We start from the raw sequence: 20,529 nt of genomic DNA, 5'->3' as shown, positions 1-20,529 counted from the left end.
TTGGCTTTCCTGGTTTGCTCCCTGCAGGACCGGACCAGTGCAGAATAATCCTCCTTGGAGATGAATCCCATCCTCCATCCTTTGTAGGCTTTTCTTTCTAGCCTTAGGAGGTCTGCTAGGTCCCTGGAGAGCCAGGGGGGCTGCTGTGCCCTCTTGCTGTCTTTCCTTCGAGATGCAATAGACTTAGCTTGTGCACTGAGGATCACTCCCTTGAGAAGCAACAACCCTTCGTGAACTCCCCTCTCCCTGGGGTCACAGGAGGGCTTGACTGACAAGCCTCCTGGGCTTGTCAAAGTCGGCTTTTCTGAAGTCAAGTACTTCAGTATTGCTGACTGACTTGCCAGCTTTATGGCGGATGGTGAAGGTGATCAGCTCGTGGTCGCTGTCAACCAGCTTCCCATCGATCGCTAGGTCACCTATTAAGTCATCTCCTGTAGCCAGTACCAGGTCGAGCAGCACTTTGCCTCTCATTGGCCCATAGACTTCTTGAGTCAGGTAGAGGTCATCCACGCACGAGAGGAAGCTTTGTGGTCGCTCGGATTTTGCTGAGTGGTCCTCCCACAAGATGTCCGGGTAATTGAAGTCACCCATGACAACCATGGTTTTGGAGCATGCGGCCTCAGCCAGTTCCTGGGCGAACTCCTGATCAAGCTCAGGACTTTGGGTGGGAGGTCTGTAGCAGACTCCCACCATTGTGTCCCCTTGTGCTGTATTCCCCATGAATTTTAACCCAGAGGGTCTCCAGTCATCCACCCTGGTTGCCAATATCAGCTTGCAGGGACATGTAGCCTTCCTTAACATAGAGAGCTACACCCCTGCCCCTTTTATCTACACGATCCCTCCTGTACAGGGTATAGCCATCTATACCCGTGGTCCAGTCATGGGTGGAGTCCCAGCAGGTCTCTGTTATCCCAATGACATCATAATTATTTGCACTGAGCAGGAGGATGAGCTCCTAAGAGAGGGAGCAACTATAGGGGCCAGAGAGCCTGGTGCCAGAGAGGACACAACCACAGAGGGGCCAAGGGCCTGGCAGACAGGGGCCAGGCGCCTAGTGACTGGAGCAGACAAATGAAGCTAGTGCCTCAAAGCCAGGCCTGACTTCAATGGGCCTAGGTTAGAAGGCCTAGTGAGATTAAAGGGGCAGAGGCCGAGGAGGCTGAAGCCCCAACAGAGGGAAAACATACCTGTAACACCCGTGAGACATAGGGCATGGTAAAGGGGAGGATCTGGAGCTATGCAATTAGCCCTTAAGGCTTTGGGTTCCCTGCCAGGCACAGCCAACTACAGAGGTCCAGCCAGGGCCTGGGACCAGTGTGACTGAGGCCTAGCAAAGAGCAGCCTCACTATTTATTATATAAACCATCAAGGCATGGCAGATGAGACACAGGGGGCACCCTAGGGGCAAAGCAGGGCATGTCTTAGGAGCCACCAGAGGGCGTCACGGCCACCTTGGGACCCCAACGTGTTACAGTCTGACACAGGTAAGCAGCAAGCACACACAAGCTAGAAAACTGAAGATATGTACCATGCTGTTCCATAACATGAGACAAGAGACTGCTGCATTGGCCCCGTCACAGTGACCAAACTGCAGGGCCCTTGGGATTTCTGGTTTTGGTACAGGAACCAAATTAGGAGAAGACCTTTAAACCCCAAATTAGGATGTATGCATGTGATGGGCTTGTGAAACATAGGAATATGGTGATAGGACAGAATATGGACAGTATGACGACTACAGGTAAATCAATCAATAATGCACAAATATGAAGAGTCATCAGTGGGAAAAAAAAAATACAAAAAGAAGGATTTCAGAGCAGGGGAACCCAAGGCCACCATGGACAGAGGACATACCATCAGCCCATCTCACAAACCCCACTGGGGGAGGGTAGGCTTCAGCCTCCTACCTCCAGGCTGCTGACATCTGACATTCAAGAGAGAACCTCAGAGTGAAGCTCGTGTACAGACCAGATGTACCTTGACTCTGTGAACCCTCAGACTGGGAGGTATAGAATTGTTTGCATTATTCTTAGCTGCTATCACTGTATCAATAACATTTGCCTATTATCGAATAGAGAGAGGTCATGATCAATCTGAGGTTTTGGGTTCGCCCAAAGCAAGGTATCTGGGTCATAAATCCAGTGCCAACAGCTAGTGCACCCAATCAGCATCAGCAACCAGTTACTGTCTATGCACCAAGATTCCAGGGAATGTTTTACACTCTTCAGACCACAGCACATGACTCGCTGGCAACAACGAAAACAATTATTTTATAAATATTATCAATATCTCTCTAGACTCCTTTTTGTACTGCTCATAGGTTAAGATTAAACTTTATATCAGATCCAGCCATTCCAGTCCTGTTACACTGCTTTCATTTTTACACTGCTCCCTGGTCATGTTGCATACAGAAATCTCCTGTGATGCAGAGTGTGATTTGTCAATGCATGGCCTGAAACTGGTAAATTCTTCTATCTAGTTCAATACCCTGGAGGCCCCTTTACAGCTCAGTGTTAATTAGGATCATGCCTACTAACTTCTGCTCTGTTACAGAAAGCATCGTTCAGCTTTGTTCTGAGTTGTTGTCTAAAATGACCCAAGCAGGATAGGAATACTGTGCACAAATTTTGGGACATTCAAATTCACCCATTCTTCTCTCACTTTTGTGAGGAGCTCAACTAATCCTACAGTCTCTTTGGACAGCTGTAACTTTGTAGCAGAAGACAGAAAACACACTTGCAAGTGTCTGTGACATTCAGCAGGAAAAGTGCAGCTCAACAAATTACTTGCCATTGGTGTGCAAAGAAATGCATTAACCCCACAAAATACTACCTGATGATCTAGAGCTGGCACTATCTCTTCTATGCTGGAAGGATGTAAGAAATTTAGTATTGAAGCTTCAAACCCAAGGAAAACCAAGAAATCCTAAGACAAAGGGTAATGCACAGTATAGATACACATGCTGTGGTTAGGGATACTCTTACTGTGCCAAAGCCAGGAACATCAAGCGTATAGTCTGACTGCTGTCTCAGCCAGTCTAAAAGACTCTTATTTGGAACAGCCTTTTCTGCCTGGATGCTTGTAGCTGTAGCCGTTTGTGGAGCTGAGGTAGTGGTGACTGGCCCATCTGGGTGGGAGTTGCTCAGTGGAGGCTGGGTTTGATCCTGAATATCCTGAAGTGAAAGGAGAAGGGACAGCCCATTAACAATGTGCAAATGCATTTGGTTCAATTGTAGACCCAGGACTGTGGAAAATCCACCCAGAGGACACTCCCATAAGCTTTACTCTGCCAGAATACCTGGTGGTCCCTGAGACTGTTTAGAGTGGAAAAGATTCACTGCCTTGCCCTGACAGCCCCCCGTGTTGTCCCTGAAGGAACTTAAAGCCTTCTTCCTCTAAGTGTCTGCTGTTGCTACCTGGGTTTTTTCCTTTTGGGTGTGTGGAGGGTACCTACTACATCCTCCTAAGACAGTACATTTGTATCCAGTCCAATACTTTTCCTTGGGATCTTTAACCCTCTGACGGCCCCGTCTAGCATGTCAGATTTTAATAATGTTTAATTGTATTCAAGTACTTAAGGTAGTGTTTGAGTCTCTGCAAATCCCTCTGCAGGCCTTTCTAGGGCTGAATCCTCTTCTCCCTGATTCCAGCTATCATGGATAGGGCAGCCACTCAGCCCTGCTCTGAGCTAGGGTGGGCAGCAGGACTAGGTAAAGGAGAGCTGGATCATGCCCAAGGCATTTGTGCATTGCTTTAGGCCCTGATTCTGCCTAAGGAGTGAGTAGGGGTATATTTCTAACTACCTGCAGCCTTGTTTGAAGATTCCTCTCCTTCAAGAAGACAAGGTCTATCCCTTCCACATTTTTTCTCCTGCCCCGTCTTCTCCTCATGGCAGCATCATCTCTCTGGAGGCTTCCATTAACAATCTGTCCTGTGACAGGATGAATTAATCCTGCCTGAAGGATGCCAGACAAGTCCATGCCAAGGGAACCCTGGAGGGAGTTCACTGTCCCTAATTTGGGTGCACTTGTGTTCAGAGGGAAAGGACAGGCATTTCCTGGAGACCCATCAGAGGTTCTGGACAGGTCCACTGCTGAGTCCTGCCAGCCATTCAGCACTATGGGGGTGTGGGGGTGGGAGGCAGCTAGCTGCTCAAGACTTCTCTGTTTGACATCTCTCTCAATCTCAAATTCATACAGCCGCCGATGCTTTCCTTCATCTTTTGTAAAGGCAGGAGCTAGGAAGCTTTCCTGTGTGTGATTTAAATCCAAAAAAGTTATCACAGTTATTGCCTATACTGCTCATAATATTCAGAAGCAGCTTTTAAACCCAGCATAGGTTGGTGAAAGAGAGGCTTTGTGTAGCTAGGATCTGGGCTCTTCAGTACCTCTGTAGCCCTCAAGGACCATTTATCCCCTGGCCCAGCATCTAGCCACAAGCTCTCTACTGCAGGGACTGGATAAAGTTGGATTGCCTACAAAGACCCATAACCCAGAAGGAGTACTGCAGTTTAGAGAGCTGTAGGAAGCATCCTACCCTGCAGCTAGACTGCCTTGGTTCCCAAACACTGTTAGTGACAGGTTAAGGGGTCAGAGCTGAGCTGTCACTCACCCAACAGGACAGAAGACATCCCAGAGTGAAAAGAGGTTTAAAATAAATCCTTGGGTAGTACCCCCTTGGGTATACTTTTTGGGGTGGAAGGAGAGCAATTGCTTTCTGTTCTTGACTAAGCTGTGTTCTAGAGAAGTGATTCTGGAGGGACTTCTCCAGGTGAAAAAATATGACCATGACCACTTACGGAAATGGACTGAGTCACTCATATGGGCGGCTTTGGCACTTCCCAGTTTTATTCAGACAATCTCTGCATACATTGGGACACTGTGGCTAGCAGGAGACTGCTATGCTTGACCTCACTGTCCTAGAACAAAAAGTTCAGGCTTTACGCAAGTGCCTCAAATAATTCACCCTCAGGAGTGAGGCTGCTGGGCAACAAGGATATTTTAGCCTCTAGGAGTTGATATGAATCTAGTCACCAGATAGAGTTTACATGTCCTTGTTGGATGAAGACATGCCATTGTTGAACTCAGCTTCCATCACACACACTATCTGGTACATTGATAAAGTGCTTTGGAAAATTCCAGACAGTGCTAGGGGTGAAATGGTCTCTTTGCTACACTTTGTAATATACGAGATATCACAAACTGTAGAAAAATCAAGGTTCATAGGGAATGCGATGAAACCCACCCCCTGGCTGGGAATTTGCCAAATGTTTCATGCCAAGGCATCAAAGAAAGAAGGACAGTCTATCCCCAGGGCCTCAGCCCCTCAAATTTTGTACCTGTGAGACTAGTGCTCCATTGCTGAAGCTGGGATCAGGAACTTCTGAGTCAGTGAAGCTGTTCCTATTGCCTTCACTGCTGGTTAACAGTGAAGTGGGCATCAAGTTTTGTGTTTCAAACTGCTGGTTAGAAGAAGGCCACTTGCCCTTTAAGACAGCATGACAGACGTTATCTATGCGGTTGATGATCACTCGGTCCTGCAAACAGAATTATACAGATCAGCAGTGTGCCACCCACTTAAGTGTAGGCCTTTTTGGAGAGTCTAAAAAAGTAACTAAAATCCCCTCTCTTCACCAAATCTCTCTCATATAAAAGGAAAAAGGAGCCAATGCCTCAACATTTCTAAAAGCATTGGATACACATGGAAATCCATCTGCACACTATGTGTATGGGATGTTGACAATGAAATGTACCCTTGTGGTGTCAATTCATTCCCTTACAAGGTTGTATCTGTCCTCCTGCCTATCTACAGGTATCTGCTCTCAAACATACCCGGCTCTCAAATTCTGGGATGCCTTCATGAAGGTGAATTTCTGTAAGTATACATTATAAAAGAACACTAAGGACTAGAAAAACAGTACTTATCGTAACAGGAGTCAAGCAACACCTCTTACAGACCCCAAGGCACTACACAAACAGCAAGTAGCTCCCTACCAGATCCACTTTATGGTTGTTATGTTAGTCATGCACTGAGAAACAGACCTACTCATAAGCCACCATAAGGTGAAGCTGGAACTCAGGAGCTCCTGGTAATGGGTATCTGCTGTGACTGGAAGTGCAGGAAGCCTGGGGGGGGGGAGGGGGGTGTCTATTAACAATCCTTGGATCTATCAACAATAGACCCAAGGATCATAGGAAAAGCAGGCCAGGGACTCCAGGGACTTTTACATCATGTGCAGACTTCCCTAAAAGTTAAAGACAAGAGCTGCCTCAATTCCCTAACTTCAGCTCCTCAAGACAGCATTGTGAGGCTTGTGGGGGCCAAATGCATATGGCCCTATGTAATGCAGGAAGCATCTAACAGAGCTCTGACATCAGGAAATGCTGTAAATCTCAGGCTGAATATTAATCTAAAGCAAGACAGAATTTGGTACTGATTTATGAGTGCTTAAGATATAAGGAAAGTTAATTTTAAGTCACCTTAGGCCATTCTGAGAAGGAGTAGAGAGTCTTTTCCTGCAGCAACTGGGCAATGGTGGGTGCCCGACTGTCCTGAAAATCATCAATCTCTGCTGGAAGGACAGATGTGGAACTCTTGCTCTCCTCCTCCAAACATTTCTCTGGACAATCTAGACAGAGCAACAAACAGCAGGTAGTCATCACCATGAGTCATCATCTCTGTGCCCAACAGACATCCCAGACCCTACAGGGTCCCATCCATCAAGTATCATTTAGAACACTTTTTATTTTAAAAAGTTCAAATGCCTTTGTTTTCAAACAAGATGAGCAGGGAGCTTAGGAAACACTGGTGCCAGCAGCAGGCTGAGAGATACCCCTGACAATACAGGATGAAGAGAAGCCAAGAAAGCCAGTGGGGAAGTTAGTAGTTACCTCTATGGGATCAGGATTTGATTCAGTGGGTACATCTACATGTGAACTTAAGGCAATGGAATAAACTCCAGAGTAGTTTGAATTGCTCCTGGGCACAGCATCTACATGTGTGCTTGGGATAGCAGCAATTTGAGCTGGGGCAGAGCAGGCCCCTGGCTGGCTGGGTTGACCAGGCACAATTTACACCTCTGGTCACCATCTACACATGGGTTTCAGCGCAGTAAAGTACTCCGCTTTACTCTGTGGAGTTAATTTATTTATTGCACCCTAGTACTGTGTAGAGGATGAAGTTTACTGCACAGCTAATTAGTCTACTCTGTAGTAAAGCGCACGTGTCAGATAACTGTGATAGATCTGATGCGCTACAAAACTAAGCCCTTATCTATGAAGGAAGAATGACATTTTTCCTATAATATAACCTGAGATCCATTTGCTTCTCCTTCTCTAGCAAGAGAAGAATTTATGTTTTAAAAATAGAAGGGGAGACCACCATTTGACACTGTGGGCTAGAGTTGATGCTCCAGGGGCTGGCAGGCAGTAGGTGCCCCCATAAGTTCCCTATTCAGTTTGAGGAGCAGGTGCTAGATGGCCATGGGCATGACTGAGAGGGGAGATCTCAGTTATGTACCTTGTCTCCAGGTGTTGCAACTTTTCTCTCTCTCATCTTTGTTCTCGTGCTCATCTTGCTTCATTTTGTGCCCATGTAGTTGCTGGGCTGTACCACATAGTGCTTGCTCTGTGGAGTTGGCTTCCCAGTGATCCATCCCCAACCTGTGGGGACCTGTCTTTGGAAGCTCCAGATGAATAGCTACAGCCAGGTTCCGGACAGGAAGAGAGTTGAACACTTGACTCTCAGGCTGGTTTGGTGAGTGTTGTGTCAGGCTCTCCTGGTCAGTGCTGTCATCCTCCCTACTCCCTGGCTTGCTGACACCCTCTGACATCCCCAGCCCTGTGGACCCCACCTCACTGTTCACTTCTGGGCAAGCCTTGTTGGTAGCGGAAAGGACAGAATGCTGTTCCTCTAGTGGTAGCACATTAACTTGGGGCTCACCGTCAACCCTGGCCTCCAAGGAGCTTGTCACACCTTCCACAGTGTCTGCTGCCATCTCAGAATTATTATCTTCCTCCTCTTCATCATCATCTTCCTCACTGTGGCTTTGACTTGGCACTGATTTATCCTTTAGGCCTTTCTCTTGTTGCAAATTAATGAGCCTTTTCTCAGGGGGGAGTTTTATTTCATAGTTATGAAGACTTGGCCCGTATAGCCCTATGCTGATGACCCCCTCCATGCTGCCAAGTTCTGGTGACACTGCCCCTTGGGTGGCACCTCTGCCTTTCTCCTGTGGCAAGACTTCACAGATCTGTGCTGGAACACTTTGGGGTGGCTCACTCTCTGGGGCAGAAGGCAACACTTCACCTCCTTCATTTTGTTTTCCCATCTGGTCACAACCTATCTGCAAACGGTCCAAGGAGGTTTCTCTGATGGCCTCTGCCTCACAGCTGGATGGGTCCTCAATCCCATCTAGTTTGTCCTCTGAGAGTTTAGCAGCACTGCTCCCCATCTCTGTGCAACTTGGGCTATCCCGGGTGAGGGAGCTTTGCTCACTGTTGTACACCTTCTCATCATACATTGTACACATCAAAGAGTCTGCCAAAGAGCTCTCATCAGAGTTACTACCTTTACACATGAAAGTTTCATTGCTACCATCCTGAGGGCTGCCTTCTGGCTGTGAGATAGTGTTGTCCATGTTTTCTAGCTTGATCTGACTTTCTGCTTCATTCTCTGTGGGTTCACTAGTTCTTTCCATCTGACTATACAGTGGGGAGCCATAGAGTTTGGAGTTAGTCTGATATAGGCAGCACAGGTTTTCTGCTCCTGGAATCCCTGTTTGTTTATTCTGAGCATAATTTCTATATGCATCTAAAAAAGACAACTGTGGATCATTCATAATGTAGTAGTCAGTACGGTTCAGCCCATGTTTGGCTGTGCCAATCAGCAGGTCCCGGTCATGCTTGCCACACTCCCACCATACTGGAAGGTACAGGCTTGGCCTGCAGAGCTTGAGCCGCTCATGAAGCTGGGGGCACTTCAGCACTTGCTCTCGGACCTTCCTGAGAAGTTCAATTCGGTACAGCGTTCTTGCAGCACGTTCTTCAGTAATTGGCTCAACATACATCTCAGGGTCTGGAGGACCTGCAGCAAGGAGACAAGGAGGGACTTCAGTACAAACACACAGACCACAGAATAGCAACCAAAAGCCACGAGGCTATGTCTTACTGGCCTGCCTTGCTGCCATACTTTACATTTAGGTGGTCAGTTTTTGGATGAAATTCTTGTGTTGGAAGAATTTGCAACAGGAGCCTGGGAAAGATTACACCAGCCATCTTAAGGTGACAAGTCAGGGTCTCTGCTACATATTGCACAGAACAGTATATGGATGAAGAGCAGTGAGTGAGGATGTTGAGAGGATTATGGGTGGACTTCTATATCATTTAGTGGACGACCAAAGTATATATAGCTTTTGACTAATTCTGAGGTACCTGACTGAAGTATAGGAGTGATCTTACTACCCTATTACAATAACAGAATTGAGTAGTAAGAACATTTCTACACTTTAGTTATGCAACTCAAGAGTTGCTTGCAAGCTACATGTAACAGGGTGGTCTGGTCCTTTAAGAAGGAGCAGACAGCCCCATTGTAGAAGCCCAGCTGCAGGTGGTTAGCCAATGAGAGTATCACTAGCAATTAAAACCCCTCCTCTCCCCAGAGAAGACATCAGTGAGTAGCGAGCTGGGGGAAGGAGCTGTCTGTGGACAGGAGGCTGACTGGAACCCAGACAAGCTCACTATCAGGAAGGGGCCACACTTTGGTACTGGGCCATGGCTAAAGGGCTTCTCCTATAACCTGGAGAAGGGCTGAGAGTTTTGTCTGCTGGTTTATTTTGTTTGTTTAGTACAAAGAATGTGTTTGTGTTTAGAGGACTGGCTGAAACACTCCCAAGGGAGCAAAGGCAGCTTGCAAGATAGCAGGTGCAGTCCATTTACACTACCATACTTGTCTAGCTTCTGTCTTTATATTTCAAGAACAAAGATAGTTATTTAAACGGTAACAGTGAGCAATGTACGTTTCCTAAACTATATTTTAATTCTCATCCAGATTCCAGATTAACAGGGGCTGGGATTACAATAACTAAATTGGCAATGAGTTACTTTTCAACGTTTTCCTTCCGCTCATTTGTCTCTAACTGGTTACCATGGAGGGAACTCAACTTCGCCAACTGCAACAACAGTGGCAATCTACTGCTGGGGATTTCCAAGCCCTTGCTTCAGCTCCCTCCTGTGCTTTCTCGCTGAAAATAACACAGTAGCAGCATAGAAACTTCTAAAGGACTTCCTGGGGTCAGAGATATGCGGCACTTCATAAAGTTTGTGGGAACTGACATTTCAAGGAGAATCCTCAAACATGCAGTTTTGAGCAGGAATAACTTTGTGTGTCAGTGTACCCACAGTATTTCCTGAGGATTAATGACTCTGCCAGAAACTGGTCTGGGATGTGGCTCCTGCTTCTATTATTAACAGTAAATTATTTTTCATATTAATCATTTTTTACATCTGACTTATCTGTGAGTTGTGGGTGATTTGGCAATACTGAGGATATCTAGAGGACTGATGCTATGTGTATGAGCTGGCCAGATGTTTCCCAAGCGGGTTGCAAGCTTCCTTTCTTTCAGATGTGTTCTCAGTCTGTGATTAACTTCTTCCTAACATACAGTCCTTCTAAAGGGAGTTACAATATTTACAATATGGGCTTAGTTTGTATTGCAGTCTATCAGCAAGTAAGTGAAACAGTATAGCAGAGCACTTGGATCAGACAATATCCATGTGTGGTTTGAAGGATACAGGCCTGGGGCTCTCTGGATCCATCTGCCATTTTCATTCTTGTCAAAACTCAAAACTCATTTCATATATATTTCTTTTTACAAAGTGCATAGGAAGTGGGTGGCAATATTTCGGCTTGAAATGGCAGAGAAGGAAGTGACTGGGCAAGTTCCTCCTAAGTTATTAGAAGCAGGTGGCCTCCAATTGTAGCTCCAGGCAGCACACAGGCAGAGATGTGCAATTAGTTAGAATTTCATTGCTTTGCATCTACACTGAATACTCACTGTCCCTCCCTATCTTTGGCAGACAACCAGCTCCATCAGGATTTTAGGCCTCTGTTTTTAGGCCGTTTTTAAGCCTTTGTTGGTCTGCAGAGTTCTACTTGCTACTGTGCCACATGCTGGAAGCATTATTTCCACTCACCATCCTCTTTCCATAGCGGGAGACCACAGACATTTTTGCACATGGCCACAAAGCTGTAAAAGTACTTTTCTAGGCTCTCATCTGTTTTCTTCTCCAGACGGGAAATGGCTCGGAACTGGGTCCAGTCAAAGGCCTTCTTCTCCTGGTCATAGATGACACCAAAGGACGAGATGGTACGGTAAAAATCTGCTTGCTCCCTCCTGGTCCACCTGCAGGGTAAGGCAGGGGAGATGCAGCTACAAGCTACTAGACACTTTCTTTTAAATTTTTTATTTCCCGGTGTGTTTAATGCAGGTAAAGATTACTGTCTTCCATCCTCGACTGTGAGGGATTGCTGAAGAAGAGTACAGGTAAGTGGTGTCAGCCAGACAGCCCTGGGGGAAGGAGTTATCCAACTACCCAAAGAATAGACCTATGGAGTCTCTCTCATTGCTGCTTGCTGAGCTGCCTAACTCTGACCACCAGGAAACCTCCAGAGGCCATTCATATTTTGGCCTCTTGGATTAGACATTAATGAGATAACAACTGGTACCCACTGTGGCAATACTAACTTTTGTGATATGGTTCTTTGCTAGCAAAACTGGGCGGAGATTACCTAATTATATTGCACAACTTCGTAAAAAGCCACCAGCAGTAATGACTTATTGTGGGACATGTCTGCCTCAATGATTTAGAGCAGAGAAGGCTCAGGCACCTTCAGCCATATAAATTCGTAGCTGTTCAAAATGGAAGGTTCAACGACGTTTACTACAGCTCTCTTGTTCCATAGAGCTTTAAAAAAAACCCCCATCAGTAAACAATTTACTGACAAGCATATAATCAACTGTCAGGATAAAGGACCCTTTTTGGACAGGCACAGATTTTCTATTTACTCGCTGCTATAGTCACACCAAGTGGGTCTCACTAATTTCACTTACAGATATAAAAGGCTGAGAGTGTCTTTGGCAGGTGAATCATAGAAACACATGTCTAAAAGAGAGTGCAGGAAGCCATCAAGTCCACTCCCTTCTCAAGATAGCATGATTAATATAAACTGTCATACACAAATATCTGTCTAACTTTTGTCTAACACAGGGAGGGGCAAAATGTTCTGTAGGGAGACCTCCCAAATAACATTCACAAGGAAGCCTGGAGGATGGGTTTCATTTGTAAGTATGGTCCTGCCTTACAGAGAATGAGGAAAAAAATCATATAGGAAGGGGCTGGAGTTGTCTCCTTTGGTACATGCTGTGTTAAGAGCAGGGTGGCACACTGTGTAGATATACCACTGCATACCAGACTCATTAATTGACTTGTAGATTCCATCCTTGTTTCTGTGTGAACAGTTTAGGGAATTGGCATTTAAATTTATGGCATAATTTTTATTTTTAGTTCCTTCTTTCCATGTTGTCCTCTTATAAAAGGAGGAGATCACCTGATTTAATTTTATGGCAGCATAGTGGGAATGACAGAAAGAAATGCCATCTTACATGGCAGGTAATAAACAACCTGATGCTACCTGCTCCATATGCCAAACAATCCAGCAACAGTGTGGCTGGATAACCTAGGGTCATTGATAACTACAGCTATGTAGACTGCAACTATGATAAGGGTAATTAAACATGTTTTCGGGAGTAGGTGGAGGGATCAGGAAGGAGATCTACTCCTTATCTACAGAACTGTACATGTGGTCAGTGCAGTTAGATAGCAGCCCTTGTAAGAGGGCTACTAGACAGCTTAATAGCTGGATCCATGTTAGAAATCCCTCAGCTTCCTCCATTCAAACCCTCACCAGCCAGCAGCTAGAATAACTACAATAGGAGGCCAATTTTAGTACCAGTTTATATGTAACTAGGTATATTCCTGCAAGACCCATGTCTGATACATGTTATCCTGCAAGCCCAATTCACACTGGGAGCAGGATGGTGCAGCATCCATCTCTGGGAGTGTCGTGCAGCTTACAAGCTAATTTGTCTCCTTTGCTTAGATGAGCCAGGGACTGGTTCCTGGGGGTTTTGCCTAGATCAGGGGTGTCAAACTCATCTGGCCCTGCAGGCTGGATGAGAATCAGTAGGCCAGCCTGCAGGCTAGATAGGGACCAACCCCCTGTGTCATGTGCAGTGTCCAGAGCACTGAATCCAACCTGTGCGGTGCATCCACCACAGGGTCCAGCCCACATGCTGCATACAGCACAAGCTCTGTGATGACCCTGCATGCACAGTGAGCCTTGTGGATGCTTTGTGCAGCACACAGCACAGGGGGCTGGCATGGAGAGCACATTGAATACAATGCAATGCATGAGCTGGACCCAGTGTTGCACACAGCACATGGGGTCTGGGACGCATTTTGCATATGGTCCCTCACCAGATTGGCCCCATGTACTAGCTCTGGTGCTCACACGTGGCTTGGAGCCCACTGGACTGGCCCTGGAGCCAAGAAACAGAACTGGTCTGGCCTAGGAACTGCATGCAGCAGTGCTCCCTGAGCCAACCCTGTGCTGTGAAGCGGGATCAGTCTGAGATGCCTGGACTGGATCATGGAGCTCCACAGGCTGGATCTTGCCCCCGGGCCGTATGTTTGACACCCCTTGCCTAGATAAATAAAGGAGTCCAGTGATTCCTGGACAAGTCTAGATCAGCCATTTCACCTCCTAATATCGGCTTCATTACCTTTTCTGCATCTCCTTGTTCACTGGATCCATCTCAGTGGCTCTCCTAAACATCTCATCTTGCAGCCAGTATCCATGGTTACTTGGCACCAGGACCTCAGCTCGGGGGGTTAGCTCTTTACGGTTGCAGCGCTGGTAGACAGTGACAAGCCGTCGCAATCTGGCTGTGAGCGCGGACGAAACAGGCCAGCAGGATCTGTCTGAGTCGGAGCCATCCTGGGCTTCAAATATCATCAAGGACATTAGTATTTAAGTCATTCTGTGAACAGGTTGGGGATCTCTGCATATGTCCTGGTTGGCTCACTAAAGAACTCCCCTCTTCCCTTCCTTCCCAGAGCACATGGTAGCCTCCAGTTCCCAGGGCAGCTAAGGGTGGGGGACTAACACTTGGCTGAGTTTCTGTCCCCAGACCCTACTGGGCTGCTGGGCCACATTAATGACTTTTAGTTACTTGCAGCCTGTCTCTGTTACCAAAAGGGAAAAAGACTCCATCTCTCAATATCACTCCCTCATGGCCCCTCATGCTTGCTAACTGCCCTGCTCTGCCACTGATTCAAGGGTGATGTTGAGAATGCCTCTTCCTTGCTCAGTACCTCAGTTTTCTCACCTATAAAATGTGGATGATTATAATTACGGTTGTGTGTGTACAGAACTTGGAGGCTGCAAGGCTCTAACACAGGGGCAGGCAATTATTTCAGGTGGAGGGCCGCATACCGAGTTTTGGCAAGCTGTCGAGGGCCACATGAGTAGCCCTGCCCTTGACAGGTGCTCCACCCCCTGATCACCATCTTGGGACTGGAAGTCCTGCCCCTAACCTCTGACCTGTCCCTCACCTTGCCCCTGGAAGTATTCATTTGGGGAAAAGGGTTTGCCATTTTAGGGGGAAAAAAACAAATTATATACTCAATGTCAAATGCTCATAATATATTTTAATTTAAAAAAATATTTTTGTCCTGATTTGTGTGTATTTGTGCCGTATATACAGAAGTGATTACATAATAGCTCAAAATGCAGTCTTATTCATATATTGTGTGAGGTGTGCAGGGTTATCGGGGTGGGTGGATGTGGGGTTTGTGAGGAGCTGTGGGTGGGTGGGAATGGGGATTTGTGGGGATGAGTGTGTGGGTATGGTATTGTGGATATGGGAGCCACATGCTGCAGAGTGGCCAGCAGGTGGGCAGGAAAGTGGGGAAAGTGGCAGCAGGGAGCAGGGGGAGCGGAAGTGGGTGGAGCGCAGGGCCTATGCTGGTGTCCCAGGGCCAGCGCAGGCAGGGCTCAGACTGAGACGGCAGAAGCGCAGGGCGTGGGCTAGCAGGGGTTTCTGGAGCTGGGCTGGGCTGCCAGCAAGGAGAAAGGGGAAGCTGGCTGACAGCTTGGTGGCTTTGGGCCAGCTGCAGTGCACCTTGACTTCCCACTTTTTCAGGCTGCACGAGGTGGAGCAGCCCTTGTAGCACCCCTTGGGGCTGCCGGCATGGTTGTGGTGACTGCGGGGCTTGGCAGCCACAGCAGAGGAGAAGGATGACAAGGTGGACTTGTCTGCCGCCGCCTTTTCCTTATCGCCACGCTCGCAGTGGTGCTTGTGGTGCTGCTCATGGGAGCAGCCACTGCTGCCGTGTGCTCCCACCACACTCGGCTGCTGTGCTCTGCCTCCCTGCACGGCTGCTGCCACCAGCCCCGCACCCACTCCTGCAGTTGCCGTTGCTGCTGTTCCTGGCTGCCACAGGTGCCTTGGCCTGCTATGGGGATGGTGCCAAGTGCAAACGGCCGTGGTGCTCAGGTTTCCAGCAGGGGTGTGGCAGCAGCGGGGCAGCTTGGCTTTGTAACCCGGCAGCAGCTGTCTGCTGCCGCTGCAGTGAGGTGGAGCAGCCCTTGCAGCATGCCTTGGGGCCAACAGTGTGGTTGTGGCAGCCAGGGCAGAGGAGGAGGATGAGGCGGGCTCAGCTGCCACCGCCTTCTTGTCACCGTGCTCGCAGTGCTGCCTTCAGGAGTGGCTGCTGCTGCTGTAGTGCTCCCACCATGCCTGGCTGCTGTGCTCTGCCTCCCCATGTGGCTGCTGCTGTGGTGGTGGTCGTCGGCTGCCCCTGCCACCACCGCGCCCCTGCTGCAAGCCCAAGCACTGCTTACCCTGAGGCCACCTACAATCGGTGCTGCCCCCACAGCAGGTTAAGGCGCCCATGGGAGCCAGGAACAGCAGTGATGATGGCTGCAGGAGTGGTGGCTGCAGCAGCAGGTGCAGGGCTGGTGGTGGTAGCCGTGCAGGGAGGAGGAGCATGGCAGCCGGGCGCAGTGCAGTGGCAGCAGCCACTTCTGCAAGCTGCATCGTGAGTACCACGGCGAGTGCAAAGAGAAGGCAGCAGCAGCCTCGCCTGCCTCACCCTCCTCCTCCTCTGCCACAACCACGCTGGCAGCCCCAAGCGCTGCTCTGCCTCACGCAGCAGGAAGGAGCAGGAAGCCAAGGTGCACTACAGCCGGCCCAAAGCCGCCAAGCCATTGGTCAGCTCCCATCTCTCCCTGCTGGCAGTCCAGCACATTTCCATAGAACCCTGCCAGCCCATGTTCTGTGCTCCTGCTGCCCCACTCTGGGCCCCACTGATGCTGGCCCCAGGACACTGGTGCAGGCCCCGCACTCCACTCACTTCCATTACCCCCACTCCCCCCTGCCACCTTCCCCACTTTCCTGCCCACCTGCCAGCTGCTCTGCACCACACAGCTCCTGGCTGCATAGCTAGACTGTGGGAGTCAGCAGGAGCTGGGCCGGCCCTGAGGACTGGGGCGATCCCTGCAGTCCTCACCTGCTGCTCCACCCCCTGCTTTTACCTGAATTCCCCATGCCGGCACAGGCACAAACAGCCCCACAGTCCCAGGCCAGAAACCCCTGCTAAGCAGGGGCTTTTGACTGGGGGAGGAGGGAGCAGGTAGGCTTAGGTGGGCTCTGCTGTTGAAGGAGCCTGCTGTGGCTTCCCCTGGGTCCTACTGTCCCTGTCTCATCTTATGTTTGACAGGAGCCAAGGGCATATAAATATTAATTTTCTAAATTTTTTAAGGACCCCGCAAGCTGGATAGAATGGCTTGGCAGGCCATATCCGGCCTGTGGACAGTATTTTGCTCACCCCTGCTCTAACAACTGCTATTATTGCAAAGGTTTCCGCAGTAGGAGGCCCAAAGTGCTACTTAATTACCTTCTATCCATCATAAAAGCAACTGCCTCTTGTTAAAGGATGCATTTCAACTGCAGTTGTGAACTTTAATGTTAGTGGTAAAAAAGATTTCAATAGTCTGTGTTCCCAATGATCAGTATGTATTTATTATCATAATCTGTATTTCTGTAGGCCCTGTAGGCCCCTGTTATGGACCAAGAATCCAGTGTGCTAGAAACTGTGCACACATAAAACAACTTCTAGAGGGTACAGTCTCACCTGCCATATGGTCATCCCGCTTCTCAGTGGCCTCACCACAAGAACTGGGAGTCTCCTGCAGAAAAAGAGAGAGACAGACTTTCAAAATAATCTGCAATGTGCACGTTGTCTGTCCAGGGCAGGAGATGTTGCTGGATCAACTGACTACCCAAGCAAGGGCAGAAGGAGCAACTGAACAATGCATGGAATTCAGTGCAGTGGGATTTCTACCTGAGAGTGACCTATCATTGTGCAGCAAAGGGCTTAAGTTGGCTCTGGAGTAGCAAGAGGGCTACAAGGAGCACAAATCACAGAAATCCAAGAACCAGGAAAACCCCCTGGTGTTGAGCCTGGAAACAGGGCAAACCAGAACAGCTTATGCTGAATGGTGGGATGGCTGGACTGCTGCTATTTCTACAGTGATAGCCCTGCTGTTGCGGACATTTGTTGCTGACTTCTGTGAACCCCACTCACCTCATGCTTTGATAGCCCCTCCAGTTTTCCTCCACCACTCTCTTCCTTCTCTGCATTCCCTCTAGATCAAAAAGCCAGACAAAGAATTAGTCTCCATTAATCCCTTCTTCAACCTCCCCGCCAGATGACATGGGAAGCAGGTAGTCAACCAATGCTGTGTGGTAATTACCCTTTAGTCATTGTACTGCTGGCTGCTTTCCTATCAATTTTTTAAGTCCTAGGTCTGGCTCAGGAAGCCTATCCTGTATGTAACACATCCCTCTTCCCTTGTGGCACTGACCTTTGCCATTGTAGAACATGCTGAACATTTTAATCTTCATAGACTGTCTAGTACAAAGTGCCAGTCCCAGATATCAACAGACTGGACAAAGTGGTTAGGTTTGGGGTCCTCTGGGATACACAAAAACAGCGCCAATCGTGGTGAGTCCTGGGCTGGACCTATTCAGCTCTACAATTCCCAGAGCTCTCTGGGCCTGGACAGGCAACATATTTATACCAGTGTAACTGACCTTTATATCAGGAGTAAAGAAGTAGTAGACAGATAACATAAACCTCTATGCTGAGATAATTTCACCCAATTTAATGTCAAATTACTCCAAAAGAATCTAGGGTAAAATCATACTATTGTAGGCAATATGTGTCCACAGTTTGCCTTTTGTTCAAGGTGAACATACTAGGATTGGAGGACAAAGAGGGCAGTTGGGGGGGAGGCAGAGTGGTGGTGATCTTCAAGGAAAATCTTTCCCTATGAATATACCAGGTTGCCAACTTGTCTAACATGACGTGTTCTACCTCAGACTTGAAGCTGAAGCTAGACTGAGAATTCTTCCAGTGTGCCAACTACCTGGTTGCAAAGCAGATTCCCAGAGCAAGCTAGCTAAGCTTGTCTTAGAGGGGTGTTGTTGACACCCAGCTCTACTGTCTTGAGGGACTTCAACATCCATGATAAGGTTGGCTCTTCAGGGCTGGAGTGCAACTGAATGGCCTCCATGACAACCATAGTACTATCCCAGATAGTAACTGAGATGAGTGATAAGGTGGGGCACATGTTGGACCTAATGTTTTGCACCTGCCTAGATACAGGGGCTCTGATTATCAGGGCATTTTTAAGAAACCTCTGTCATGGTTAGATAACTATTTCTGTAGAGGTGCAGATCAGTCCCTTCATTGCCCTTGTCAGGGCAATGGACTGGCTGAGCTGGACCACCCCCAACAAACTCATGGATGGATTTTACAACTCTGGGGGACATTTCCACTGACCTTGATTAATAAACCTATTACCATTCCACAGATCAACCAGTTTATGGACTGGTTGATCTGTGGAATAGTACATTTACTTTGGCCACCATCTCGGGGAGAGTGGTGGAAAGGACTCCAAACAATAAATGGGGACCCCCGGGGATGGGAACTGTGCATAAAAAGAGAAATGAACACAAAAGTAACTCAAGAAAAATATTTACTGGCAGCAGGACCTGCAGTGCAGCCAGAGCAAGGAAGGAAATCTGAGCAGGTTGTAAGCCACGCCTTTATACAGCTGAAGCCGGCTGGTGACATCATCGGCAATCACCAGCTGGCAGGGATAAAATGGACCACAGGGGAAGATGGCGGGGGGAGGAGAGTGGAGCCACAGAAGACGCTGACGCCGGACGCTGTCCGGGATACTCCCAGGGAGGGAGAGCAGGCAGGGGCTTGCTGCTCCTGCAGAGGATAGCACGGCGAGGAGGCAGAAGAGCCAGAAGAGGCTTGCTGTGCTGGAGAAGGCAGGAACGCCGGAGGGATGGGAGAGCCAGAAGAGGCTCTCTACACCATCGAAGGTGGGAGTGTCAGGGGAACCCGGGGGGTGGAGGAGGTTCTCCCTCCGGGGCAGACCAGATGGGAGCAGTGAGAGGGGCTGCAAAGCAGGACAACAAGAGGCTGGGTGCTAACTGACAAGAGGCAGCCAGGCTCTTGGGGAGGTACTAGGAGGCACTGGAAGAAGGATATCCCCAACAGCGGAGAAGGGGAGCAGGGCCATAAACCACGCGTGGCAGAGTGAGAGGGGAGACTACGTGGGGTGAGGGGCCACAGTCTACCCTGGCCACACATCAGGCTAAACCCCAGGGTGGGGAACATAGAGAACAAGGGCATGCCATCACCCTAGCAGAAGGGCCGGGGAAGGAACTGTTCGGGCCCTTCTCGAATTAGTTGTGTTGGTGTTTCTTTCTGTTTCCCCTTTTTGGAGGGGTTGAGGAGTAGGGCGAGGTGGTGCAGACAGGATAGCAAGATCAAAGGTTCTTTTGCCCTCCATCTTTATTTTGAGGACATAGGCTAGGTTCTGGGACCCAGGCATAGGCTGCCTTGGGACAGGAGTGAATGATCTTGGGGGACTTATGGCTAACCAAGGAAGTTACCCCGGGGAGCAGGGCCTAGGATGGGAGAGGGCTACATAGGCCACCTCGCCTGGGAGTATGACAGTATTGGGAGTACGGCCAAGAAGATTCGGTGACCCACTGAGGGTTGGGATGAGGTTGGGGTGTAGGGGAGGTAGAGCCCCATGGACAACCGATGGGCGGACTCTCCGCCGCAGAGGAACCCTGGGTGGTTGCCCCCCCCCACTGGTATAACATTCAAACTTGTGGCAGGAAAGAATGGGGGAGGCCACTCCGGTGATAAACATCTACCTACCAGCCCACAGAAGACCGTAGGACGATCGCTACTAGCCACCTGGACCAAGGCTGCACGTGACTGGATGTTTGAAGCCAGGCGGGCACAGCCACAGATACAGTGGCACCCAAACATTCACTCCCACCTCTGTGGTGGCACAAATTTCTCTAGGATAGGAGGG

The 20,529-nt window shown here is 48.7% G+C and overlaps 1 protein-coding gene across 4 annotated transcripts in view; it reads right to left on the bottom strand.

The window, feature by feature from the left end:
* CHD6 (chromodomain helicase DNA binding protein 6) overlaps nt 1-20,529 on the bottom strand; it is a 183,262-nt gene that overhangs the window by 22,260 nt on the left and 140,473 nt on the right. For 3 of the 4 annotated variants that reach the window (XM_019550740.1, XM_019550741.1, XM_019550742.1), the window contains 9 exons: nt 17,706-17,766; nt 17,253-17,307; nt 13,838-14,057; nt 11,190-11,398; nt 7,516-9,081; nt 6,477-6,625; nt 5,336-5,533; nt 3,801-4,247; nt 2,982-3,170 (listed from right to left, as the gene is read on the bottom strand). In XM_019550740.1, the coding sequence (XP_019406285.1) occupies nt 2,982-3,170; nt 3,801-4,247; nt 5,336-5,533; nt 6,477-6,625; nt 7,516-9,081; nt 11,190-11,398; nt 13,838-14,057; nt 17,253-17,307; nt 17,706-17,766 (3,094 nt within the window). Of the gene's footprint in view, nt 1-2,981; nt 3,171-3,800; nt 4,248-5,335; nt 5,534-6,476; nt 6,626-7,515; nt 9,082-11,189; nt 11,399-13,837; nt 14,058-17,252; nt 17,308-17,705; nt 17,767-20,529 lie in introns of those variants that run through there. The other variant, XM_019550743.1, reaches the window with a different exon arrangement.

Source organism: Crocodylus porosus, unplaced genomic scaffold, assembly GCF_001723895.1.
Source record: "Crocodylus porosus isolate Cpor-Errol unplaced genomic scaffold, CroPor_comp1, whole genome shotgun sequence".
NCBI lineage: Eukaryota > Metazoa > Chordata > Crocodylia > Crocodylidae > Crocodylus > Crocodylus porosus.
The sequence above is the reverse complement of the archived record's forward strand: the minus strand, read 5'-3'. Positions and strand labels throughout refer to the sequence as shown.